At 42.1% G+C, this 27,697-nt stretch overlaps 1 protein-coding gene across 12 annotated transcripts in view; it reads left to right on the top strand.

Moving 5' to 3' along the window:
* The window catches only part of LOC132888076 (ATP-sensitive inward rectifier potassium channel 1-like), a 40,577-nt gene extending 17,331 nt beyond the window's left edge, over positions 1 to 23,246 (top strand). Inside the window, exons 2-5 of one of the 12 annotated variants that reach the window (XM_060924028.1) lie at positions 1,290 to 1,398; positions 7,000 to 7,038; positions 7,173 to 8,220; positions 20,204 to 23,246. In XM_060924028.1, coding sequence (XP_060780011.1) covers positions 20,221 to 21,339 — 1,119 coding nt within the window. In that variant the 5' untranslated portion in view covers positions 1,290 to 1,398; positions 7,000 to 7,038; positions 7,173 to 8,220; positions 20,204 to 20,220 and the 3' untranslated portion in view covers positions 21,340 to 23,246. Of the gene's footprint in view, positions 1 to 1,289; positions 1,399 to 6,999; positions 8,221 to 11,831; positions 11,965 to 18,038; positions 18,610 to 20,203 lie in introns of all 12 variants that reach the window. The other 11 variants (XM_060924029.1, XM_060924026.1, XM_060924023.1 and 8 more) reach the window with 11 other exon arrangements.
* The last annotated feature ends 4,451 nt before the right edge of the window (positions 23,247 to 27,697 follow it).

Genomic DNA, 27,697 nt, shown 5'->3' with positions numbered 1-27,697 from the left:
AAGATGAAGATAGACAGCAGAGTCCTGGCCTGAGGAATTGGCTCTCCTGTTTTGAGCCATGCACCTGTGAAGCGGTTGTTTTGTTTCCCCAATATACGAGTCCGTATATTGCACTGCACTGAATTGCATACACTACGTTGTTCTGTTTGTGTCTGGGTATTCTGTCCTTAGGGTGGACCAGTTTCTGTGGACCAGAAGAGTAGGTACTGGTCTGTGTGTGGGGGTTTCCAGTAGACCTCAATGCTAAGGCTTCTGTCTTGTCTAACGTGTACATCACAATCCAAGAAGGCTAGATTATTCCCACTGACGTCCTCCCGAGTGAAATTGATGTTGATATCCACTGCAATGATGTGCTTAGAGAAGGCTTCCACCTCATGGGTTTTGATTTTAACCCAGGTGTCATCCACATATCTGAACCAGTGGCTGGGAGCAACTCCTGAAAAAGTGGTCAAAGCTTTATGTTCCACTTCTTCCATGCATAGATTGGCCACAATAGGGGACACTGGTGAGCCCATGGTGCATCCATGCTTCTTGCTGTAGAAACTTTCATTAAATTGGAAATAGGTGGTGGTCAGGCAGAGGTCAAGCAGGGTGCAGATCTGGTCCGTGGTGAGGTTTGTTCTATCCAGTAAGGTGCTGTCTTGAAGGAGTCGTTTTCTAACAGATTCAACTGCTTCTGTGGTGGGAATGCAGGTGAATAGAGAAGTAACATCGTAGGAAACCATGGTTTCATCTGAGTCTAGTTTGAGGTCTGCAACTTTAGTAGCAAAATCTTGGGAGTTTTTGACATGATGTGGCATGTTTCCAACAAGAGGAGTCAGGAAGGTGGCTAGGTGTTTGGCAATGTTATAGGTGACAGAGTTTATACTGCTGATGATAGGTCTGAGTGGAGCTCCTTCCTTGTGAATCTTGGGGAGTCCGTATATGAAAGGAACGGCTTCCCCAGGGTACAATCTGTAGTACAGAGATTGGTTGATGGCTTGGTCCTTTTCTAGTTGTTGCAGGCAGCTAACAACTTTCTTTTTGTAACAACTGGTGGGATTCCGCCTCAAGGTTTTACAGATGGTTGTGTCGCTGAGGACACTGGTCATCTTTGAGTGGTAGTCTGCTGTGTTTAGCACCACTGTGTATCTCCCTTTGTCAGCAGGAAGGATAGTGATGTTCTGGTCTCTTTGAAGCAATGTAAGAGCCCTCCTTTCTTGGATAGAGAGGTTGGAGGGGGGTGCTTTCGCATTGGCAAGAGCAGCTGATACCTTCAGTCTAAGCTGTTCTGCTTCTGTGTTGGTCAGATTGTTTCTGATGGCTGACTCTGTGGCTGGGATGAGGTCTACTACTGGTATCTGCTGTGGTGAAACTGCAAAGTTTAGTCCCTTGGATAAAACATCTTTCTCTGGTTGGGTGAGTACCCTGTGGGATAAGTTCTTCACCCATTTCTCTTCTACGTCCGGTTGTGTAGCCTAGTCAGATTTCTTCCTCCAAGTCAGCACTTCTGTCTTGCTGGATTATGGAAACATGTATTTAGGGAGACAAGGTCAACTGTCTGGGCTCGCCCAGACCCCATCTTTAATACTACACATTTCTTTCCACCTGCTGTGGCCCACTGCTGGAGGTCAGAAACCTGTAAGGGAGGTTTAGAAGGGTTATTTGAAAGCATTAATGAAGTTGGGGTGTTTTGTTTTGCCGCTCCATCAGCTCGTGCATTACCTAGAGAGACTGGATCAGATTTGTTAGTATGTGCATCACATTTACATATAGCAAGAGCAGATGGGAGTACAACAGCATCCAGCAGGTCAGAATCTACCAGGAAATTAAACTTCTTTCCCTGTATTGTCAATGGCATGCATGGAAGCTGAGTAAATGGGAAGGCTGCATATTTAAGGAAGGATAAATTTTCATCACCTTGCTGCGTTTGGAGGTCATGTAGCTGTCTTATGTTGTCTGTGCGATTAGGCTGGGGTGTATGTTCCTGTATAATGTGAACTACCTTATTGGTTTTGTGTTGTGTGTTACCACCTCTGTTCTCAGCCGCCTCTCCATCCCTCTCTCCCACCTATCAGTCAACTTTGGGTTGCTCTGCCATACACTCTCTTGCAAAGTGTCCTGTCTTCCTAGAGTTGTAACACACCAGGTCAGATCTGTTGACTCTTCTTCTGCCTCTTCCTCTTCCTCTACCAGGTCTCCAGTCTATGCCCATCTTGGCCATAAGTCTCAGTTCATGTGTGGTAGGTCTGATTTCTCTGCAAAAGATCAACAAACTTCCTTCCTCCCACTTCACGCACGTTAGGGAGGTGTGTCATGCATTCCTTGATATCTGCCAGAGTCTATGGGCGGTGAGCCAGCATAGGCCCATCTGTCCCTGTCACTTCCACCATTGGCATGTTCAATGCCTCATCGCCATCAGGATGTCAGAAAGCAGCAGGATGTGAGCCTGCTGCATGCTCTTTAGCTTTTCTCTGTTTCCTTGTCATCAGTGGAAATGGCTCGCTCCGACGAGGTGTCATGGGGCAGTCCTCATATCTGGGTGGTGGACCTGTGACCTCTGCCAGGTTTGGGTAGAGTGGACACTGTGCCAGGGCCTGCAGGGGAGGTGCACTGGGTGTAGGCATTGTGAGGACTGGGGCTCCTTCCTTCTTTACTGGTGGTGTTGTAACAGGAAGTGTTGGATCATTCTCATCTGGCTGTGGTGGTTGTCGTCTTGGCATGGTGGAGTTGAGGTCAGGATCAGCCTGCAACTTAGAACACTGAGAAACAGATGAGGGCCCTGCCTGTCATCTTTCTCGCTTATGTGCCTCATTCTGCCACTCTCCAAATGCTTTCCAGTTCACTAAAAATGCCTCATTTTTTTGTCTAATTCATCCTTTTCTTTCTTATCTAAAGCCTTTTTTAAGCCTTCCAACTGCCTCATACTAAAACTTCCCTTTTCGGGAAACCCACATTCTTTTACCCAGATATCAAACTGTGCTAGAGAGTCTTCCCATAATTAACTCTCATGAACGTTATGTTAGGACTATCATATGAACAACCAGAGTGCCTTATCATGTGCCGTGTTGTATCTTTGGTGCCTTTGTTATGGCACGAACTCATTTTACTTCAAATTACTTGACTCTTTGTTACAGAGGGAAAATCTTATTACAACTGTACACATAGAATAATGAAATAAAACTTGCATTCACAGTATATAAAACTTGCACCACCCAAGCTGCGTACACACACACACCGGAAATCTGTCACTCTCGTGGCGCAAATCGCGCACACACACACACACACACACACACACACACACACACACACACACACACACAGCACCTTGCAATTGTGTGTGAGAAGAAAGCAAAGAGAGAGAGCTCAGAGTAAACAAAGGAGAGCACACCAGTGTATATAGGATGAGTCTGATGTTCTTATTATCTATGTAGGAAAAATGTAACATGTCATGGGTGATGTTCAGTGACTGAGAGTCAATGGTGGATCCGTCTTTTGCTGGCAACTACCCGTCACAAGTTACTCCATTACCCAGTACAGCCAAACTACGTCATTCATTAGTTTAACCAACTTGCTGTAGTTCCATAAGATATACCTGTCATTATAAATCCTTAGTTTTCTCAAGAACTAAGGGAAACTTAATCCTTGGCTGTCGCAGAGGTCGAAGTTCCCTGAACTTTTATCTTAGAAAACCAGTTTCTAGATCATTGACTACGTTTACATGCACATAGAGAGAATCGAATTTCTGCCATTGCTCGACTGAAATCGAAGTTCAAAATGCCATGTATACATCTTAATTCAGCTGAAATTGAACCGAACTTGATTTCTCAGAATCGAGCTACACGACCTAGATTATGCGATTTCTGCCAAGCTACTTAGTGCATGTATACCCTATCGAGCTAGTAGTCGAGCTACTTACTGCCCCTTCCGGAAGTGACGAGTGATGAGACCACAAGCGGGAAACACAACAGCCTCGGTCGGCATGACAACAGTAGTAGCGAGCAGCAGAAGAGGTCAGGAGGAACAAACGAAGAAGAGAAAATGGCGATGTAGAGCTCTCTGAAGTGTGGGTGGAGCACAGAGGACGGCAGGACAAAGCTTCTGGTACTAATAGGCTTTTTATTGTCAGACTTTTCAGTTTAACAGCCTACTTTTATTCTTGAGAGAAACACACACACACACACACACACGCGCGCGCTGTGTTCTAGTCCCGGGATGAGCTTTCCCCTCTGCTCTCCCTCTGCCTCCTTAAATAGGGCGCGGTTACTGGGAAGACACACAAACACAGGTTAATTACCGTCAGGTGTAGTGATTCTGCCACTCACCTTCCCTGGCTCCGCCCTCCTGTCACAGACCGGCGCTTGACCACGCCCCCACTGCCACAGGCAAGCAGAAACGTGCACTTCTGGAGCAATGAGGAGACAGAGTTCATGCTCATTCAGCTTAAGGAATTGAATATATTAAAATTCATGGATGGGAGAAAAACGCGCAATGGAGAACATGGAACTGATAACTTTGTTTACACTCTTGAATAGCTCTTCTTCATGATGACAACCGGAAGTGTACCAACACGATGGGGCATGTAGCGCCACCTGTGGCTCGGGTGCACAATGCACCTCACACAATAGCCCGATTTCATTGTGTGCATGTACGATTGGATTTCTCTGGCACCCTGCTGGGACCTTCAGCTCGATTACCGACAGCAGCTCGATTTGGATGTGCATGTAAACGTAGTCATTGACTCCTCACTGATACATCTTTACCATGACACAGACATTAACTTCACTGATCAGCAATATCAGTACTCCTTTAATTTTGTAAACTTTAAATAAGATCAAACAGAATTTGTGGTTCCTACCTATTTAATGGTGGACTGCAGCGTTTCCCATCTCTGGGCGGCAAAGGGTGCACCACCTTCTCTCTGAAGAATAAGAGGTTAAGGGTGGAAGTTTATTTCTCCATGAGCATCCTCTGGTCTGCTTGCTGCTCAGAAGACCACAGAAGTCGTGCAGACTAGATAAAAGAGAAACATCTATTGAATTATATCTATTGCATTACATACTCTGATCCTGCTCCAAGAGCGTGATCAGCTTTCAAGCTGATTGGTTCTTTCTCTAATTGCTGGCTTGCATGCACATCTGCTACTCATGTAACAAGCATGATAAGATGAACATGTTTCAGTACAGAATGTTCTAAGTCATTAGTCCTTGATGAGGCAACACTCAGTGAAAAGGAAAATTACAAAACAGTATGATACTAAAATTTACTCTACAATGTCCTAACATTTTCCTTTAGAATTCACTGGTATAATTCAGAAATCATTGTTCCATCAATGATGGCAAGCCGTCCTGGCCCAGATGCAGCAAAACAGGCCCAAACCATGATACTACCACCACCATGTTTCACAGATGGGATAAGGTTCTTATGCTGGAATGCAGTGTTTTCCTTTCTCCAAACATAATGTTTCTCATTTAAACCAAAAAGTTCTATTTTGGTCTCATCTGTCCACAAAACATTTTTCCAATAGCCTTCTGGTTTGTCCACGTGATCTTTAGCAAACTGCAGATGAGCAGCAATGTTCCTTTTGGAGAGCAGTGGCTTTCTCCTTGCAACCCTGCCATGCACGCCATTGTTGTTCAGTGTTCACCTGATGGTGGACTCATGAACATTAGTGAATGTGAGAGAGACTTTCAGTAACTTAGAAGTTACCCTGGGGTCCTTTGTGACCTCGCCAACTATTACATGCCTTGCTCTTGGAGTGATCTTTGTTGGTGGACCACTCCTGGGGAGGGTAACAATGGTCTTAAATTTCCTCCATTTTTACACAATCTGTCTGACTGTGGACTGGTGGAGTCCAAACGCTTTAGAGATGGTTTTGTAACCTTTTCCAGCCTGATGAGCATCAACAATGCTTTTTCTGAGGTCCTCAGAAATCTCCTTTGTTCGTGCCTGTGGCAGCGGGGGCGTCGCCTCACGTTGGTTTGTGAATGAAGGGCGGGGCCGGGGAAGGTGAGTGGCAAAGTCAATGCCCCTGTGCCTAATTAATGTTGTGTGTCTGTGTTGCAGTGACAGAGGATAGAAAATTAGGGAGAGAGCAGAGAGCTCTCCTGACCAGAACGTGTGTGTGCGTGCGTGCGTGCGCATGCGTGCATGTGTGTGCGCGTGCCTGGGAGAGTGTGAGTGTGTGAAGCTGAAAAGCAGAAAATAAAGAACACGCTCTTTATTTTCTGCTTTTCAGCTTCACACACACACATGTGTTCTGGTCAGGAGAGCTCTCTGCTCTGTCCCTCCTTTTCTGTCCTCTGTCACTGCAATGCAGACAAACAACATTAATTAGGCACAGGTGCATTGACTTTGCCACTCACCTTCCCTGGCCCCACCGTCCATTCACAAACCGACACTAGGTCACGCCCCCGCTGCCACAGTGCCATGATATACTTCCACAAACGTGTTGTGAAGATCAGACTTTGATAGATCACTGTTCTTTAAATTAAACAGCATGCCCATTCACACCTGATTGTCCTCCCATTGATTGAAAACACCTGACTCTAATTTCACCTTCAAATTAACTGCTAATCCTAGAGGTTCACATACTTTTTCCACTCATACAGTATATATGTAATATTGGGTCATTTTCTTCAATAAATAAATTACCAAGTATAATATGTTTGTCTCATTTGTTTAATTGGGTTCTCTTTATCTATTTTTAGGACTTGTGTGAAAATCTGATGATGTTTTAGGTCATATTTATGCAGAAATATCGAAAATTCTAAAGGGTTCACAAACTTTCAAGCACCACTGTAGGTGATAATAGATAGCATGATTATGAATAACTCATTTCTATAAATGTGCCCTATATGGTTAAAAAGTACAGTTGTGTAACCAGGAAATTCAGTATAGTTGTGTGGCAGTGGGGGCATGGTCAAGTGTCAGTTGTGAATCGAGGGCGGGGCCAGGGAAGGTGAGTGATAAAGTCATTACACCTGTTGTCAATTAATGGTGTGTCTTTGTCTGTTGCAGTGATGACAGAGCAGAGAAAAAGTGGGAGAGAGCGAAGAGGTGAGGTCTCTCCCGACCAGAGCACGTGTGTGTGTGTATATGAGCAAGCGAATGAACATAGTGAAGCTGAAAAGCAACAGAGTAGTGAAAATAAAGTCTGTGTTAACATAATTTCCCGCCTGTCTGCGCTTTAGTATTTCACCCACGTCAGGGACATACTACAGTGGTGCCGAAACCCAGGATACTGAAGGCAACCACCTATGGACTCCTCCCTGCTCAAGGACCTCATGCATGCCCTTGCTGATGCCCAACAGAGCCAGCACCAAATGCTGATTGCTCTCTGAAAGGAGCAAGAACAACGCTTTGAAGCCTTGCTGCTGGCCCAGCAGGAAGATCACCAGGCATTCCAGCGCCTGCTCACATCGGCGAGGTCCTCAACCGCCACCGCTGTGGACCCACCCCAGGTCAAGCTTACAAAGATGGTCTCGCATGACAACCCAGAAGCCTTCATCGTGCTCTTTGAGCAAGTGGCTGAAGCATGGGGGTGGCTGGTCGAGTAATGTGCAGCTTGTCTACTACTGCTGCTGTCTAGAGAGGCCTAGCTCCCCGCGCAACAGCTCCCTGCTGACAGTCGGCTCAAATACTCTGACTTGAAGTGAGTCATCCTGCAGCATATCAGCTGCTCCCCAGAACAACACTGTCAGCACTTACACACACCTGCTGGCATTGGCTGAGGGCGGAAGGCCATGACGCAGAGGGGATCATCAACATGGTAGTGCTGGAGCAGTTCATCATGCAGCTGCTGGAAGGGACAGCGGAGTGGGTCCAGTGCCATCGCCTGGTATCGCTGAATTGAGCAATCAAGTTGGCGGAGGATGATTTGGCATTGGTTCCAGTGGCAGGCAGACACCCTGCCTCTTCTCTCTCTCTCTCTCTCTCTCTCTCTCTCTCTCTCCCTCTCACTTCTCCCCATCCCTGCCCCATTCACCCACCACAGAAACCCCATTCCCCCACCATGGAAATCGCTGTAGAAATTCTCTCCCTTTTGTGTCTGTCTCCCCCCCCCAGGTGAATGATCCCCAAATTGCTGGTGCAGAGGTGAAGCCTGGGCCAGTCTACTGGTGCTGCAGGGAACCTGGGCATCTCCAGGTCCAGTGCTCTGCGATGGAGGTGGGAACTGTGGTCTGGATCCCCAACGCGCCAGAGACCACCCTCGATCGGGCTGGAGCATATCGCATACCAGTGAGTACATATCACATACATATCATGCATTGGTGGATTCTGGCTGTAATCAGACCTCAATCCACCAAAGCCTGGTTCAAGGTGAGGCATTGGGGAGAGCACAAGTGGTGAAAGTTTTGTGTGGACATGGGAATGCTCATGAATATCCACTAGTGTCCATCCATATTCTATTTTGGGTCAAAAAGCATAGTGTAGAGGCAGCAGTTAGCCTGTGCCTCACCCACCCACTAATTCTGGGGTCAGATTGGCTGAGGTTTAAAGGGTTAATGGAGTGTGTAGTACTGGGCGGGTCCTGCAGTAACACATCATGGGAGGATTCCGGTGTGGCATTGAATGGGGAAGCCATCTCTGAGCCATCAACGTCAGCACCGTGTCAGAGCGATACGAGGAGTGGGGGGGGTGGCCCACCTCTCCTTTCTCTCTCAGGAATTCCCCCAAGGATTTCCCATTAGAACAAATGCAAGATAAGTCTCTGCATCATGGCTTTGACTAAGTGAGAGTAATTGATGGTCAAACTCTCCAGCCAAATGCAACATTCTCCTTCCCATATTTTGCAATTATTAAAAATAGATTATACAGAGTAATGCAGGACACTCAAACCCATGAGCAAATAACCCAGTTATTAATCCCAAAGAGACATAGGGAACTTGTATTCCACACAGCTCACTTTAATCCAATGGCTGGTCACTTAGGTCAGGACAAGACACTAGCCTGAATAATGGCCTGCTTCTATTGACCAGGGATTTGCAGGGATGTCCATCAGTGGTGTGTGGCATGTTGCAAATGTCAGCCGGTCAATCCAGCGGCCACTCCAACAGCACCCTTGAGCCCTCTCCCTCTAATCAAGACCCCCTTTGAAAGAATTGGCATGGATCTCGTTGGGCTATTAGATTGGTTAGCACAGGGATATCACTTTATTTTTGTCCTAGTGGACTATGCAATGTGATATCTGGAAGCAGTCTCGCTACATAACATTTCCACATGCAATGTGGCACAGGCACTGTTTAAAATTATCTCCCAAGTTGGGATTTCCAAACAAATCCTGACAGAGCAAGGCACTACATTTATGTCACACACACTTTGCGAGCTTTACAAGTTATTGCCAATTAAATCTAACCGCACCAGCATATATCACCCACAGATGGCTTGGTAGAATGATTTAACCGAACACTTAAAAACTTAATTTGGAATTTTGTACATGAAGAATTGGGATAAATAGCTCGAGCCCCTGTTATTTGCAGCATGTCCCACAAGCCTCCACGGGATTCTCCCCGTTCTAATTATTATATGGGCATAAGCTTAGTGGCATTTTGGACGTGCTGTGGGAAAATTGGGAGGAGGGATCTTCAAATAGTAAAAATGAATTTCAGTATGTTCTTGACCTGCACGCAAAGCTCCACACTCTCAATTACTTAACCCAGGAGAATTTACGGCAGGCATAAGAATGTCAAGCCTGGCTGTATAACAGGGGCACGCGCCTTAGAGAGTTCACACCAGGAGGTAAAGTACTCATATTATTGCCCAATTTAAGCTCAAAATTGATCACCTAGTGGCAAGGGCCCCTTGCAGTCACCCGGCGAATCGGGGATGTTGACTATGAGGTGAGGCAAATGGACAGGGCTGGGTGCTACGAATATACCACCTCAACCTGTTAAAACATTGGAACAATGGGGTTCCTGTGGCTTTAGCATTGATAGTTCTGGAGAGGGCAGCGCTGGGGCTGGAGATAAAAATGAAAGTAACCACTCAATTCACTCCGGTCCCCTGTGGAGACCACCTCTCACTGGCCCAACTCACAGAGGTTGTTAGGTTGCAAGCACAATTTTCTGATGTATTCTTGCCCCTTCATGGCTGCATACACCTCATAAAACACCAGACTGAGATGCCCCTGGGGTGGTGGTGTGTAGCTGCCCATACCACTTGCCTGAACACAAGAAAGTGGTGGTTTGGAATGAACTCAAGGTCATGCTCAAAATGGGAATAATCAAGGAGTCCCACAGTGACTGGAGCAGCCCAGTGGTCCTGGTCCCCAAGACCGATGGGTCGGTGCAGTTCTGTGTAGACTATAGAAAACTCAATGCAGTGTCTAAATTATACGCTTATCCCATGCCTCACATTGATGAGTTGCTGGATTGAGTAGGTGCTGCTCGTTTTTATTTGACACTGGATTTGACAAAGGGATATCGGCAGATCCCCTTGACTCCTCAGTCCCAAGAGAAAATGACCTTTTCCAAACTGTTTGGCTTACACCAATTTGTCACGCTTCCTTTCAGGTTATTTGGCACTCCCGCTACATTCCAGCAGCTCATGGACCAAATCCTCCACCCCCATGCCACCTATGCCACAGCCTAATTAGACGACATCATTATATATAGCAATGATTGGCCGCGGCACCTAGAACACTTTAGGGCCATCCTGGAGTCACTCAGGCATGCGGGCCTCACAGTTAACCTGAAAAAGTGTGCAATGGGGCAGGTATGGTATCTGGAAGTATGGTATCTGGGTTTCCACTTGGGTCATGGGCAGTTGCGTCCCCAAATTGACAAGACTGTAGTGATTGCAGCCTGCCTGAGGCCCAAGACCAAAAAGGGGATGAGACAGTTCCTGAAGCTGGCTGGCTACTATCGCAAGTTCATACCTAACTATTCGGATGTCACCAGCCCGGTGACTGATCCCACTAAAAAGTGAGCACCAGATCCCTCCTTTTCTGTCCTCTGTCACTGCAACACAGACACACAACATTAATTAGGCACAGGTGCATTGACTTTGCCACTCACTTTCCCTGGCCCCGCCCTCCATTCGCAAACTGATGCTAGGCCATGCCCCTGCTGCCACAGTGCCATGATACACTTCCACAAACATGTGTTGTGAAGATCAGACTTTGATAGATCCCTGTTCTTTAAATAAAACAGCATGCCCACTCACACCTAATTGTCATCCCATTGATTGAAAACACCTGACTCTAATTTCACCTTCAAATTAACTGCTAATCCTAGAGGTTCACATACTTTTTCCACTCATAGATACATAATATTGGATCATTTTCTTCAATAAATAAATGACCAAGTATAATATTTTTGTCTCATTTGTTTAACTGGGTTCTCTTTATCTATTTTTAGGACTTGTGTGAAAATCTGATGATGTTTTAGGTCATATTTATGCAGAAATATAGAAAATTCTAAAGGGTTCACAAATTTTCAAGCACCACTATAAATAAGGATGGGTTCCCTTTTGAGTCTGGTTCCTCTCAAGCTTTCTTCCTCATATCATCTCAGGGAGTTTTTCCTTTGCCACCTTTGCTTCAGGCTTGTTCATTAGGGATATACTTCTTATCTCATTATCTCTAGCCGCTTTATCCTGTTCTACAGGGTCGCAGGCAAGCTGGAGCCTATCCCAGCTGACTATGGGCAAAAGGCGGGGTACACCCTGGACAAGTCACCAGGTCATCACAGGGCTGACACATAGACACAGACAACCATTCACACTCACATTCACACCTAGTACTAGTTCATATGTTTGAAATCTTTATTTTAATGTAAAGCCACTTTGCAACAATGTTTATGGTTAAAAGCACTATAACAAATAAATTGACTTGACAAACAAACTGCCAGTAACTAGACACAGGTGAAACTCATCACATGTTACCTGCTGGTTCTACCTGAGGCCTCGCCACCCACAGCTGACGCGCGCTCACACCCCTGCTGCCACAGGACATATATGGAATAATATGGTAAACAAAAAAAGGTAAAAAATAACAAATAATTGAATATGTTTCATATTTTAGATTCTTCAAAGTAGCCACTGTTTACCTTGATGAGAGTTTTACACACTATTGGCATTACCTTAACCATCTTCATAAGGTAGTCATCTGGAATGCTTTTCAATTAACAGGTATGCCTTGTCAAATGTCTCAGTGGAATTTATTGCCTTGTTCATGCAATTGAGACTATCAAACAGGAAAAGTAAATAACAAAAATACAGTAAATAGCCCTATTTGACAACTGTAGGAATCCATATTATAGTCAAGGACCGCTCAACTGAGTAAGGAGAAATGACAGTCCATCATTACTTGTTTGACATGAAGTGTCTTTTAATTAATAAATAAGAAACCCCACCGGCGGCACGGTGGTGTAGTGGTTAGCGCTGTCGCCTCACAGCAAGAAGGTCCTGGGTTCGAGCCCCGGAGCCGGCGAGGGCCTTTCTGTGTGGAGTTTGCATGTTCTCCCCGTGTCCGTGTGGGTTTCCTCCGGGTGCTCCGGTTTCCCCCACAGTCCAAAGACATGCAGGTTAGGTTAACTGGTGACTCTAAATTGACCGTAGGTGTGAGTGTGAGTGTGAATGGTTGTCTGTGTCTATGTGTCAGCCCTGTGATGACCTGGCGACTTGTCCAGGGTGTACCCCGCCTTTCGCCCGTAGTCAGCTGGGATAGGCTCCAGCTTGCCTGCGACCCTGTAGAAGGATAAAGCGGCTAGAGATAATGAGATGAGATGAGAAACCCCACCTGAATTTTGTGGAGTCAGCCAATTACACACATCTGCAGCGGCTTAATCGATGGCTCTTTTCACCCTCCATAAACAGCTGGGAGTGTATAAGGTGGCACCATCACACAAAAAGGTCAGTTAAGTTCTGCATGCAGTACGAGGCTGATATTTTCTCTCCCCCTACCTACAGGCTATCTTAGTGCCACTGAGGATGATAAGAACAATCAAAACATCATCCCCTGACCTGTTAGAGCTCTCCTGGTCTGGCTCCCCTGCTCCAGCCCTTGTCTAGAAAGCCTCAAAGAGCTGAACCACTCACCTCACCGCCCACTTGTGACCTGCAGCCTGGATGGCTCTTACACTTCACCCCTGCATGAGTGAGCACCAGATTCCTGCTGCACTCCCAGCATAGTCACGCCTTATTCTCTCTCTCACTCCCCTATCCCCTGCAACTCATCACATCTCATCTCATTATCTCTAGCCGCTTTATCCTGTTCTATAGGGTCGCAGGCAAGCTGGAGTCTATCTCAGCTGACTACGGGCAAAAGGCGGGGTACACCCTGGACAAGTCACCAGGTCATCACAGGGCTGACACATAGACACAGACAACCATTCACACTCACATTCACACCTACGCTCAATTTAGAGTCACCAGTTAACCTAACCTGCATGTCTTTGGACTGTGGGGGAAACCGGAGCAAACCCACACGGACACAGGGAGAACATGCAAACTCCGCACAGAAAGGCCCTCATCGGCCACGGGGCTTGAACCCGGACCTTCTTGCTGTGAGGTGACAGCGCTAACCACTACACCACCATGCCACCCCCTGCAACTCTATACACTGAAAATAAAAGACCACTTGTATTCCTCAACACCTGGGTCTGTGTCCATCTTCACCCACTATAGCTTGCTACAACCTGTTAATGAGCTGAACCAGCTCAGCACGATGAAACAAACAAATATCCTAACAATTTTCAAAATGGTTTAAAGACTGAATTTTTCAGTCATACCCTCAAAATATCATCATCAGGTGCAATCATCATCCACACTTACTCTAGCTGGATCAGAGACAGGCAATGAAGCGACAGCTAGGGTGGGCTGGACACAGTCTGAAACATAATATGATTTTATCATATTAACATGATACAGTACGTTTATTTTCTATGTGATGGAGTCTAAACCAAGAATTCTTGTCAGAAATTTAACAGACCACTGTAAAAGGGTGTTCGAATTTAGCCTCAATAGGCAAACCAATCAGGGGTCAAAGCACAAGAACCTGGTCACCAATGTCAAATAAATGATGCTCTAACATGTGGTCACACAAACATTTCATTTTAACTTGAGACTTCTCAAGATATACTCTTGCAAACTCTCTTGTTCCATAGAGTGTCTTTCTAAAGCCATTGGTAAACAGTACAAGTCAGAATTTTAGACACACCTTCTAATTCACTGTTTTTTCTTTATTTTTATTAATTAAAAGACACTTCCTGTCAAGTCAAATTTATTTGTATAGCGCTTTTAACAACAGACATTGCTGCAAAGCAGCTTTACAGAAAATTAAAGACTTTAAACATGAACTAATTTTATCCCTAATTTATCCCTGATGAGCAAGCCTGTAGCGACGGTGGCAAGGAAAAACTCCCTCAGACGATATGGGGAAGAAACCTTGAGAGGAACCAGACTCAAAAGGGAACCCATCATCATTTGGGTTATAACAGATAGCATGATTATAAATAACTTGCTTTTATAACTATGTCCTATATAGTCATAAAGTGCAACTTTATGTCTTAAAGTAATGATAGAATATTGTTTCTCTTTACTTGGTTGAACACTTCTTGGCATTTGGTTTACTACAGTTGTCGAATAGGGTTATTTACTGTATTTTTATTTTTTACTATTTACTGTTTGATCGTCTCAAATACATTAAGAAGGCAAGAAATTCAACAAATTATATTTTGACAAGGCACACCTGTTAATTGAAAAGCATTCCAGGTGACAACCTCATGAACTTGGTTAAGATAATGCCAAACTCAGGCAAAGCTGTCATCAAGGGAAACAGTGACTACTTTGAAGAATCTAAAATATGAAACATATTTTGTTTTTTGAAACACTTTTTTTACCCCAAAATTCCATACATGTTCCATATGTTATTTCATTCTTTTGATGTATTCTGTATTGTTCTACAATGTATTATTTTGACATGCAGAAAAACTGATGAATGAGTCAGTGAGTCCAGTCTTTTGACAGGTACTGTAGGTCACAAAATTTTTAGGATGCTCAGTCTTTCTTATCCAGCTCACACAACATGGACAGACATCCTCAAACCTTATGACCAAACACCATATCATTTGGGCTGAACCCAGTGCTTTCCTGCACCACTTCTTGAGCAGCCAGCATAAGCCAGGGTAGCCTTTCTTCCCAGTCCCTATCTAGCTGTACACAATACGCACACAAAAGATACTTAGTTTTGCCCCCATTTTGTTACAACCTGGCTCAAGGAAGTAACAAATAAGGAAGACATGCTTTTAATAAAAAAAAAAAACTCAATGATTTATTAAAGAAACCTAAACAAAACAAGGATGAAAGCATGTTCAAAAATCATAAAGAATACAAAATTGTCAGTAGGAAGTAGTCAGTAAAAATCAGTAATATAGAGTGCATGTTTGGATGAGTGAGAAGTAAGGTGTTGTGCAGTGTGAAGCTAATGCAATGAAGAGAAGAGAAGAGAAGAGAAGTGCACCTGCCCCCTGCCTATAGTCCTCCCTGGTTCAAGCCTGGCTTAGATTTTTGATGCAGTAGGCACAGGCAAAACAGATTTTCAGGTGACAAAGTGGGAGGGACAAAGTTAAAGGGAAAGAAAGCAGTAAGCACAACCAAAAGCAGACAAACCCATAAATCGTCACACAGAGTCAAACAAAAATAAAACTGTTCTAATTAATAAAAAAAAAAAACGGCCCAAATAACTCTTGTACTTATTCATTATACTGAATACTTATTATAGCTATAATTTATTTTGCTATTTGTTTGTAGTTTGGGAATAGCTGAGAATCTCTCTTTCAAGATTTTAACGTGAAAAAAATTAGGAGAATAAATTGGGGTTAAACTGTGAATTGTGATAAGTTGTGGACTGGCTGTGCTTGAGGAAAGATAGGAGATACCACCCTTTGGTTGCATCATCAATGAGAATTGAGGAACATCTTGGTGAACTAGTGGTCCTCTTAATGTTGTGTTAGGCAGGTACTTAGAGCTCAGCATTTGTAGACAATTCTGTTACTGTTGCATGCAATTATTTTTAGAAATTATACAATGTTACAAAAAGCACAACAGATATGACCCTCACTATGTCAGGCTTTTTTTTTAGGTATCAGTATTAGGTTTTACTTGTTTGTTTGTTTTTGTTTGTTTGTTTTGTTTTAATATTAATTTGAGGTGCCAGTAAAAGTACATCTGAGAATGATTTATATATAAAAGGTCAGAGCTGAGAACTGGACATTTTGCTCAATAGTTCTACACACTATCACTAAAAGTATTACATTGGTTTTGGTTTAATCTTCTGTATTGTGTCACTTTCACTACACTATGAAACCATGTTATGAAATAATCTAAACAATAAACTTTTAGACTTATGGGCAAATTATATTTGGGTTTAGGATAAGTTCAGTGTGTCCATTTCATTTGTTAGAGTTTACAGTACAATTTATGAAGTAGTAAACACAAATTCCCAGAGTAACGTAGTTCATGGTAGACTTAAAGTGCTAGTCTTACAAAAATGACATCACCCCTGGAAATTATACCTCATAAAACTAGGCATGTTAAATAGTTTACTATCTAAATTGTATTTTAATATGAGACCTGGAGCATGTTCTATTTAGTTGGTAAAGTTTAGCTCTTTGAGTCCGCCATGACACGAATGCATTCCTGGTAAGTTACTGTTAATTCAAAGGAAGTGACATCATATGCACAACACTTGAAAGTTTGCAGCATTTCTGGCTTCATCTGCTTTGCAGGGGGCGGCACGGTGGTGTAGTGGTTAGCGCTGTCGCCTCACAGCAAGAAGGTCCTGGGTTCGAGCCCCGGGGCCGGCGAGGGCCTTTCTGTGTGGAGTTTGCATGTTCTCCCCGTGTCCGTGTGGGTTTCCTCCGGGTGCTCCGGTTTCCCCCACAGTCCAAAGACATGCAGGTTAGGTTAACTGGTGACTCTAAATTGACCGTGAGTGTGAATGGTTGTCTGTGTCTATGTGTCAGCCCTGTGATGACCTGGCAACTTGTCCAGGGTGTACCCCGCCTTTCGCCCGTAGTCAGCTGGGATAGGCTCCAGCTTGCCTGCGACCCTGTAGAAGGATAAAGCGGCTAGAGATAATGAGATGAGATGAGATCTGCTTTGCAAAGTGTAGCACATTTTTAACAATTTTTTTTTATTCCACAAGAAAACTGAACCCAAAGCATGCCTCCTAAGAGGTGTGTCGTTCAAGGCTGTTCAAATGTAGGCAATAAAAAAGTGGAATTTCGATCCATTATAGCCCAAAGTCGGCAGGACACTTATGAAATGAATGGGTTTGATTTGTACAGACAAAGAGAGGCAACTTCAAGCCAACAGGATGGTTTGGTGCCTGCTCCATACATTTTGAAAAAGATAAATTTGTGAGGCAGATTCGCATAGAAGGATTTGAGCAACGTCTGGTATGTGGAGCAGTTCCTATGATCTGGAAACAAAAGTCAGAAGCGTCATCCCAAAAGAGCTCACTGCACCGTAAGTGTCAAGCTTGTGTGTAGCCTGTTGCTTGAATTTATTAGTTGTCCTTCATCTTTTATCCTTTTCACTGATAGCAGTTCTGAATTTTTACACAAGGCTAAATAATGGCAGTAATTAGGCACTTTCACTTTTAGTGCTGGAGCCAGCAGGAATGGGTGGTGCATTGTGTCATATGCATTGTGTGCAGCAAGCACACAACAGCCAGGAATTTGTGAGGGCTCACCTCTAAAACTAAGTTGCTCATAAAACTACAACCTTTTCTGGTTCTAACAGTACCAATTAGGACCATGTAGACCCTTTCTATTTTGTGCTACAATGTTAAGTAGTGGTATGTGTGTGTGTGTGGGGGGGGGGGGGGGGGGGTTTAGCATGCAATTACGGTTATTTATTTTTACTAAAATCTCTGAAACCATAAAAGATTTTTTCAAAATTCCCAAACCTATGATCTTCTGACATTTTGCTCATGTTGTGAGAGAATCTCTTTCAGAGATTGCCAAAATAATTTTTCAAACCAATTTTTTATTTATGGGTGTAGAGAGGGCTGCCAATCCGTAGCCATAGTAACCATCTTCCCCCTTTCACAGTACAGCATTGAACACACCAATCCCTGTACGTGATGCCATGTTCTATCTCCACCCATTCTTCTGACTCCCTGTAATGGTATTGGATACAGAGATGATACCGGATACCAAATACAGTGACGTCACGACTGTGCTTTAAACCCAAATCGTGGCAGAATCGAAATTCTTTCTCTCTGGCGGTGGGTTTCCACACATGAAAGAGAGACGTCGTTGCATCTGTGCTACAGGAGAACAAAGGTCAAAGAACGAGCTATTGATACCGGACCTTTAGCCAAAGTTCAATGTATTTGATCTTCACATAGTTGCAATAATAACTGAACCGGTTAGTTACTGCAGCCCACGCAGTATTTTAAAGAGAAAATGCGACCGGATCCCTTTTCCCTTTCTCAACATCGATGAACTACAAACAAGATTCCTTCCAGATCATCGTACAACCAATGGGACACCGAAGATCTTCAGCTGATGAGCTGTGAAAGTGAAAGGAACAGAACTGTTTTCTCCCCGGACCTACACTCTGCGCTGTCTTCGGATAACAGATGGTGCACTTTCAGTCGCCAAACAAGAGCGATCTCAAGTAAGGCTGGCATCTGGGCAATTGTTAGTCTTAGTTGTGGCTAGTTAATGTGAAGAGTGTTGTTTATTTGAATTCATTCATGGTTTAAATGTACGCATTTTGATTCACATGAAAGTCAGTCTTAGACCGCGTGTTGTTTGACTTACTTTGTTTACTATCTGTATTTAGTTAGATCGTGCATGCTCTCTCTCTCTCACTCTCTTTTTAACTCCCTCCATCGTACTACACTCCTCCACATTGGGTTTTCAGGAGAAGCTGAGGGTTGAGTAGAAGTTGGATTTAAGACCTAGCCAAGACTAGTTTAAACTACAGATCCTTTGTCTCCCCTTTTCGCATTCTCCTTGTTGACCATCCCCCTCTAGGTGGGGCCTAGCACAAGGCTCATGCATTCCATTCGCATTCCATACACACACACACACACACACACACACACTCTTACACACACACACCTACTCATACACACACCCTCACACAGACACACAAACACGTGATTTCCCTATCACATTTTAACATCCATTCGCCCCTACACTGGGCGGCATGGTGGTATAGTGGTTATCACGGTCGCCTCACAGCAAGAAGGTTCTGGGTTCAAACCCAGCAGCCGGCGAGGGCCTTTCTGTGTGGAGTTTGCATGTTCTCCCCGTGTCTGCGTGGGTTTCCTCTGGGTGCTCCGGTTTCCCCCACAGTCCAAAGACATGCAGTTAGGTTAACGTGGGGTGGCCTTGGGCTGAAGTGCCCTTAAGCAAGATACTTAACCCCTGACTGCTCCCCGGGCACGCTAGTGTGGCTACCCACTGCTCTAGGTGCATGTGTTCACTGCTTCAGATGGGTTAAATGCAGAGGATGAATTTCACTGTGCTTGAAGTGTGCATGTGGCAAATAAAGGTTTCTTCTTCTGTAACACTGGCATAGAGCTTATTACTTCTGATCACCATTAGTACCTTAGTTATCATCATATACACTACTGATTCTTATTTGTATACATTGTATCACCATTTATATTGAATTATTCCTTGGCTGCTATTGTTGCTATATTTGATCAGTATTAGTTTGCTAATTCATGTCAGCTATTTCAATAAATGGTATCTTTGGAATAAACTGTGTCCTGTCTATTGCTACAACATTCACTGAGTGACAACCTCTGCCAAACAAATATTCTAATTGCCTTCGCCCATTTGATTGTTATATGAATGTTATAGATCTAGAGTTAACGTATCACATTAGAGCTACAATACTCAATAAACTATAGCAACATCACTAAGTATTCCATTGATTTTAATAGTTTAGCTATAAACTATTAGACACTTGAATTAATGATTAATGAATTTATGAGACTGATCCCTTTTTACATGAGACTGATTTGCTAAGCCTATTGCATCTACATGGGTGAACTTTAAAACCTTTTTGAGCATATCACACACAGAAAACCTGTGATTTTATGATGTAATTTTCATTAGACTAGCACTTTAATATATGCCCTGAATATAGGCTATATTCTATGCAGATGTTCTGTAAGAAAAACAAATACTGTACATGATTATAATTTTTTTTCAGTGATATACTGTATGACTGTACTTATGTCATCTCTTCCTAGACTGAGACTCCTGTAAAATGAAGTGCTACCTGAGACAGATGCTCAGAAACTACCTGGCCAAGCGCAGACTTTGTCAAAAACGGTTGGTGACAAAGGATGGCCACTGTAACATTGAATATGGCAATGTGAAGTACAGCGACTTCTTTGCCTATGTGCTAGACTTCTGGACCACCTTTGTAGAGATCCGCTGGCGTTTTGTTTTTGTCTTCTTTGTGGCCTCATTCACTCTTAGCTGGTTCATTTTTGGACTCCTATGGTATTGGATTGCCCGCAACAATGGAGATTTGGCTTGGCAAAATCCATCAGCTAACCACAAAGTATGTGTACTTAATCTACATGGGCTGACGACTGCCTTCCTCTTCTCCATGGAAACACAGACAACGGTGGGGTTTGGGGGACGAGATATCACTCCATACTGCCCTAGTGCTATTGCTCTCATTATTATCCAGACTCTTGTGGGTGCAATCATTAACTGCTTCTGGTGTGGAGTGGTGATGACCAAAATATCTCTGCCCAAGAAAAGGGTCAAGACCATAGCATTTAGTGAGATGGCAGTTGTCTGTCCAAATAGAGGAGTCCTCTGTTTGCAGATAAGAGTGGCTAACTTGCGTAAATCTTTGCTGATTGGCAGCCAGATCTATGGAAAGCTGCTTAGAACAACAGTAACTCCTGAAGGTGAAACCACCATCCTGGATCAGGTCAATGTTGACTTTATGGTAGACGTTGGAAAGGATAACCTGTTTTTTGTATGCCCTTTGACCTTATGTCATGTGATTGACAAAACGAGTCCATTCTTTGAGATGTCAGTGGAGACTTTAAATCAACAAGAGTTTGAGTTGGTGGTGTTTCTTGAGGGAATGGCCGAGTCCACCAGCTCTTCTTGCCAGGTCAGGACTTCTTACCTACCTCAAGAAATTATGTGGGGATACAAGTTTCTGCCCATCATTTCCCGCAGCAAAGAGGGCAGGTATCGTGTGGACTTTTCCAATTTTGCCAGAGTGGAGCCAACAGTGACTGCCAACTCAGCCAAATGCATCAATAATTATAACCATTATTATCACTGCACCACAAATGGCTTTGATAATCATGGCTTTGTCGTCATCAACATTGACAATTCTATTGATACTAAAATGTGAATTTTTAGGGTTTAGGAGGTTTTGATAATTTTGATTCACTTACTACATTAAACACAGAGATATGAAGTCTTCATGACATATTTAAAATTATAAAATTTAATATGAAGATTTATCAAAATTGTAAAAAGTCAGGAAATCCAATCGAACATGTGAGCTTATAGCTTTACAGTACACTTGAGCTTATATTATAACAAGCACACGATCTGGCTTGGGTTTAAGGTCTAACAGTACAAATGACATACTTTCTAAAATTTGTGGAGGATATCATTTTTGTACTTTTATGCTAGAATAAAATTCCGATATGTGTGAATGCTGAGATACTGTTCCAGAGTACTTGATGTACATAAACTAAGTAAGGCTTTAGATTAAAAGTTTGGTTGTCATTGCAGTATTTCATACTACTACTACTACTACAACCCCAAATCAGTAAATGTTGGAAAAGTATGTTGAAATTTAAGTTAAAACTGAAAAGAATGATTTGTAAATCATCATCTTTGACCTATGTTGCATGCAAAACAATACAGCGGCACATTATTTGATGTTTTACCTCATGAATTTTATCGCTTTTTTCAAATTAAACACTTGTTTCAGTTTTGATTCTTGCAACACATTTTAAAAAAAGTTGGGATGTTAAAGTATTTACCACTTTACAATGTTGCCATTCCTTCTCACAACGCTTAAAAGATGTTTAGGGACTGACGACACCAAGGGATGAAGTGTTTGTGTTATTTTGTCCCATTCTTTCTGCAAACAGATCTTAAGATGTGCAACAGCATGAGGTTGTAATTGTAATATTTGTCATTTCAAAATTTGCCACACATTCTCTATTAGGCACAGAGGGGACAGGCACCCTCTTCTTCTGCAGCCATGCCTTTGTAATGTGTGCAGAATGTGGGTTTGCATTGTCTTTTTGAAATATCCCTGGAAATGGCAGTCTTGAAGGTAGCAGATGTTGCTTCAACATCTCAGTGTACTTTTCTGAATTAATGCTGCCATCACAGAAGTGCAAGTTACCTTTGCCAGAGCACTGACACAACTCCATACTATGAGAGAGCCTGGCTTTTGGACCTGTTGCTGGTAAGAGCCTGGATGGTCCTTCTCATCTTTAGTCCGGAGCACACAGTGTCCATTTTTTCCCCCAAAAACAACCTGGAATACTGATTCATCTGACCACAACACAAGTTTCCACTGTGTAATGGTGCATGCAAGATACCTCCAAGCCCGGGGACCTCAACAACACTTCAGGGCACAGTTAACATAAAGCTTCCTTTTTGCACAGTAAAGTTTAACCAGCATTTGTGGATGTAACTCCATACTTTAGTGCTTGACAAAAGTTTGCCTAACTAATCCCAAGCCCATGTGGTTATATCAGCCGAGCCTATGTGGTTATAGGCTTGTACCATTGCCCTCCATACACTGAAATTCCTCCAGATTTCTTGAATCATTTAATGATATTATGCACCATAGAGGATGAAATATCCAAATCCCTTCCTTTCTTTGAAGAACATTGCTTTTAAATATTTCAATGATTTTCTCACACATTTGTTGACAAACTGGAGATCCTTGGCACATCTTTGCTCCTCAAAGACTTGGCTTTTCCTGGATACTGATTTTGTATCAAATCATGATTATTAGCACCTGTTGACATCACCTGTTTCAAATTACATCATTATTTAATTGTTTTACCACATTAAAAAGCTATGGAACAGTTTGAATGTGGAGCTTATGAAATGTACAACTATAAACCAGTTCAAAAAAAGGTATAAGGAACAGATCTTTACAAGGTATAGGGAGGAGGAATTACAATAACATGCTATTGATAATATAAGTGTATATATGTGAGTATGAGTACATACGGATATGTAATATAAAAAGTGAGTATTTGTATATATATATATATATATATATATATATATATATATATATATATATATATATATATATATATATGTATAGTGCATAACTGTATATAATATATAAGCATAATATGCATAATTATGATATGGGTGTCTGTGTACATATGGATGTGTATAGTTATAGGTAGGTGTATATGTATGTACTGTATATATGTATTGTATGTGTGTATATATGCATAGCATAAGTATTTGTATATATATATATATATATATATATATATATATATATATATATATATATATATATTTGATTTAGGCGATATACCATGTTAGTATGTATTGGTATGTTGTTTTTTTTTTGTTGATTTTGCTTTCTTTTGTATATATAGTTTATTATGGTGGAAAGTGACATTTGATTAACGGTGGTATAGAGGGTTAGGATTTGATAAGTTATTTACTTCTTCCTAATCCTTTCTGAACATTATTATGTTACTGCCTTGTGGCTACGCTATTCTGTTTATGACGATGTTTTGATGATTACATTTTTTATTTTTATTTATTTTTTTTGTTTGTTTGTTTTACATCTTCTTTACTGTTCGGAATCAATCAATTACTAGCCCTAAATTTTCCCATTGCAATTTTTATGGAATATGTTGTAGGCCTGAAATGCAGGAATGGATGTATGGTAACAAATGGAATGAAATAGATTGGACAAAACATGAAATATCTTGGGTTCATGTAGTCTGCAATGAAATAAACATCAAAGTACACTTAGAAAATCACTGCTTTCTTTTTTTATTTGCATTTTCCATACCATCCCAACCTTTTCTGATTTGGGGTTGTACTACTACTACTGTTATTAATGTGTATTATTGGGTATCATGACTTTGGTTGTTTTTTTCTGTTCTTCCTACAACCGTTTTGCACATATTTTTGGTTAAACATATTTGCTTTGTTATATAATCTTAATGTTGATATGGCTTAATTAAATGGTGCAACTCCCAGAATTTAATGGAAATATAATGGCTCAATTGGAGTAATTCAGAGTATTCTCAACTGCTGAACCCTCTCAGCCAGGGCCTGAGGTTTTTAAAGTCCATATTGCTGATGCAAGTTCAGAACCAAAAACAAACAGGACACTCACATATGTGAAGATAAGCCGGTCTGTGTTTTCTTCACTGCCACTCAGAGTCTAAACAGTCTCATGTACATTCTTAACATTAGTATTTCAATTATCTTAATATTATAAACATTTACTTTTATTGATTTGGCAGACACAAAAATAAGGTGGTATATATTACAAGCTTTTTTGTTTGGTATTGTTTCTTATATATGCACTCCCCTCTGAAAGTACTGGAATGACAAGGCCAATTATTTTGTTTTTGGTGTACACTGAAGGCGTATGGGTTTGAGAGCAAAAAATGAATGAGATGATGGATCACAATTTCAGATTTCATTTCCTGATATTGAAAATTATGGTAAACAACTTAGAATATGGCACCATTAGTGGCAGACTACCAAAATTTTAGGTGATCAAAAATTTTGGAATAGATACATAAAGTAAATTAAAATAAATAACACTTAATATTGTCTAGCTGGTGACCCACTGACATCACCAAACTGTTGCATTCTCCTTTTGTGATGCTTTTTCAGGCTTATACCATAGCTTCTTTCAATTGTTGTTTGTTTTGGGGGTGTTTCTCCCATTTTAAATACAACATCCGTTAATGTCTGAGATTTAAAAAGAAAACATAGCCTTAACCCTAGATTTAAAAAAAAAGCATTTCCATTCATTCTTCCTTAATGGTAAAGTAATAGAAAAGTAACAGATGTAGTGTATCCCCACCTAATAGAGGCTTTGCACTGTCATGTGACCCCCATAGCAATGGTAACTATGCTGACATGACTGGAGGCATGCTTGTAGTGCTTCATTCAGATGAGTTAGTTATTCTTGATTGATATGGGAAGGTTTTGCGAATATATAGGAAATCCCATTTCTTGGAAAATCCCCTCAGCTATGGTGTTGTATTTGTAACTATCGAGAACTCGGTACACCATTTTCTTAGCTGCCGAAAAGATAGTGTGTGTATAGGTGGCCGGGGCGTAGCACCAAATTCTGGACCCTATGCACCATGGGGCATGTGGCCATGGGCCCCCCCCCAAAAAAGAAAAAAGTTCAGCAGTTAACAATGCTGAAAGTATCTAACAACAAGGGCGTACTACCAGTTCAGTCAGTTATGTAGCCACACATTAATCTAACAACTCTTAAATGAATAAAAAACGCTAATCACACAATACTTCACTGAATCTTTGTTTTATTTGCAGAATGATTAAAAGTTGTAAGACAATAATCCAGACAATAATGAATGCTGAAGATTTTCCATTTCAAATAGCATTCCTTATGAGGCATGTTTGTCTCGTGTTCTGGTAATTTTCTGTACATTTTTTTGCCATTTAATGTGTGATAATTTCACACCATCCAAGCTGTTGAGAGCACTTTTAGATGGCTTTTTCAGCTCGTCAGAAAAAAGAAGGCATGGGGTGCGATACAGAGTCTCTGCACTTTCATTATAGATTAGCCAATCCCTTTTGATTTTCTCACGGCCATTGGCCGACTTTGCAAATTGAAGGTAGTTAGGAAATGGTTTCCCTTCCTTGTCTTTTGCTGTAATTTGATTAGTCTTTTCTTTGCTTGCCAATCTGCTTACTATTGTGTCTCTCTCTTCATTGGTCAACTTCTCTGGCCATAGTGCTGGATCCTCTGGCTTGCATTCCTTGGCACTGCCCTGACTACTCTCTTCATCCCTTTCACTTTTCTCAGAACCTTCTCTGCTTTCACTTCCTTCATTTGCATCATCCTCTATCACATCTTCTCTATCTACCTGGACAGATCCCTCTACAAGCATGAAGCCTATGATATTAGCAGGCAATGTAGCCTAACTGATGTGATTGAACATGCTTAATATATAAATATTTTGTGTAAAACTTCCTCAAACTTCATATATTCATTTGCATCATAAAAAACTATGTGGCATTTTATTTTTCTTATGGATGTGACAAAAATGTAAACTTTTAGTCTCTTATTCTAATTAGGCTATAGCCAAACATAGGCTTCAGTAAAACACAGAGCATGACTTTAGTGTTGCTTAACACATTACAGTAAAAATAGCTAAAATTGTGCGGTTTCATTTTAAACTAAAGGCTCACCTTGTCTTAGATCCCCAGTATCAGAGGATGAGGGGTCTGTTGCTGCTAGGGTTGCCACCATTCAGAAATGAAAATAAGGGACGCCCACCACGGCTCCTTGGGGCCATGACCACCACGGGCACAACTCCCATGGGGTGGGGTGCCCGCAGCAGTGGTATGTTTTATTTTGTAGGTGTTTTTAGTAAAGGGGTGATCAAGAAAGCAATTACTCATACTTAAAGCTAGAAATGCTTTATTGCCAATGCTGTAAAAATGTATAATGTACAAGTGGGCAACAATAAACTTTTAAAATATAATCTAAATATATTGAGAACTTAATATCACTGTAAATGTAAGTGCATAACTGTTCTTGGTGTAGGGACTCTGTGAACCTTGGGGACATTTTTTACTTATAGAGGAAAAAAGAGAACAAAAAACAACAAAAACACAACAAACCTGTATGTCTGCTTATTCAAGAATGCAGAAAACAAGAAAGTGCAGAAAATTACTCCTTCCCTCAACAGTCCTGAGTTCATCAGGAACTGTTGTGTTTCTCTTGTCTGTGGAGTAGACCAGATTTAAACAGTCAACAGATTTCCCTCACTTCTTTTTCCAAGTGTACTTCTTGTTACTCCTTGCTGCACTGAGTAACTCTTTGTCTTTCAACTCTTTGTCGACATTTTTAAAAGGCCCAGGTTTTTTGAGCAGCGCCGGTGTGTGTTGTCTGTCTCTAGGCAACCGTGACAGCACCACACGCAGTGACGCAGGCAGCCAGGCATAGACGCACAGAGCGTGACACAGAGTGGAGGGGTTTGTGTCCTGGGTAGATCCCGCAACGGAGTATTTCCTGTTTTATTTTGTTCATTATTGTTAGATTTAGTGCTGATATGTGTGAGACAGACATGTGTATTGGACATTTATGGAAATACGGAACAAATCACGTCCCATATCTGTTCAATACAGGACACAAGATTTAATTGCCAAATAAAGGACGATTCCATATTTTACGGGATGGGTGGCAACCCTAGTTGCTGCATCCCCCTCTGTGACAGTCTCTGAAACTGAGTGCCATGTGTTTCACAAGTTAGCTTTGCTACTAATTTGACAGCCTACCCTTATGAACCTATGACATTGAGACTAAATTAGGCACGGGTGCAGATAGAGGGTGGGACGGGTGGGATTCATCCCACCCAGATTTAAATTCACCTCGTTCGGTTCCCCCCCACTTATAGGGAGGAAAAAACATCTATGCTGTCTTTCTTTGCATAAGGCAAACCTCACGGAAAAATCAAAAGACTAATTACCATTCGGTTTAT

The sequence above is a fragment of the Neoarius graeffei genome, chromosome 6, assembly GCF_027579695.1.
Source record: "Neoarius graeffei isolate fNeoGra1 chromosome 6, fNeoGra1.pri, whole genome shotgun sequence".
Lineage (NCBI taxonomy): Eukaryota > Metazoa > Chordata > Actinopteri > Siluriformes > Ariidae > Neoarius > Neoarius graeffei.
The sequence above is the reverse complement of the archived record's forward strand: the minus strand, read 5'-3'. Positions and strand labels throughout refer to the sequence as shown.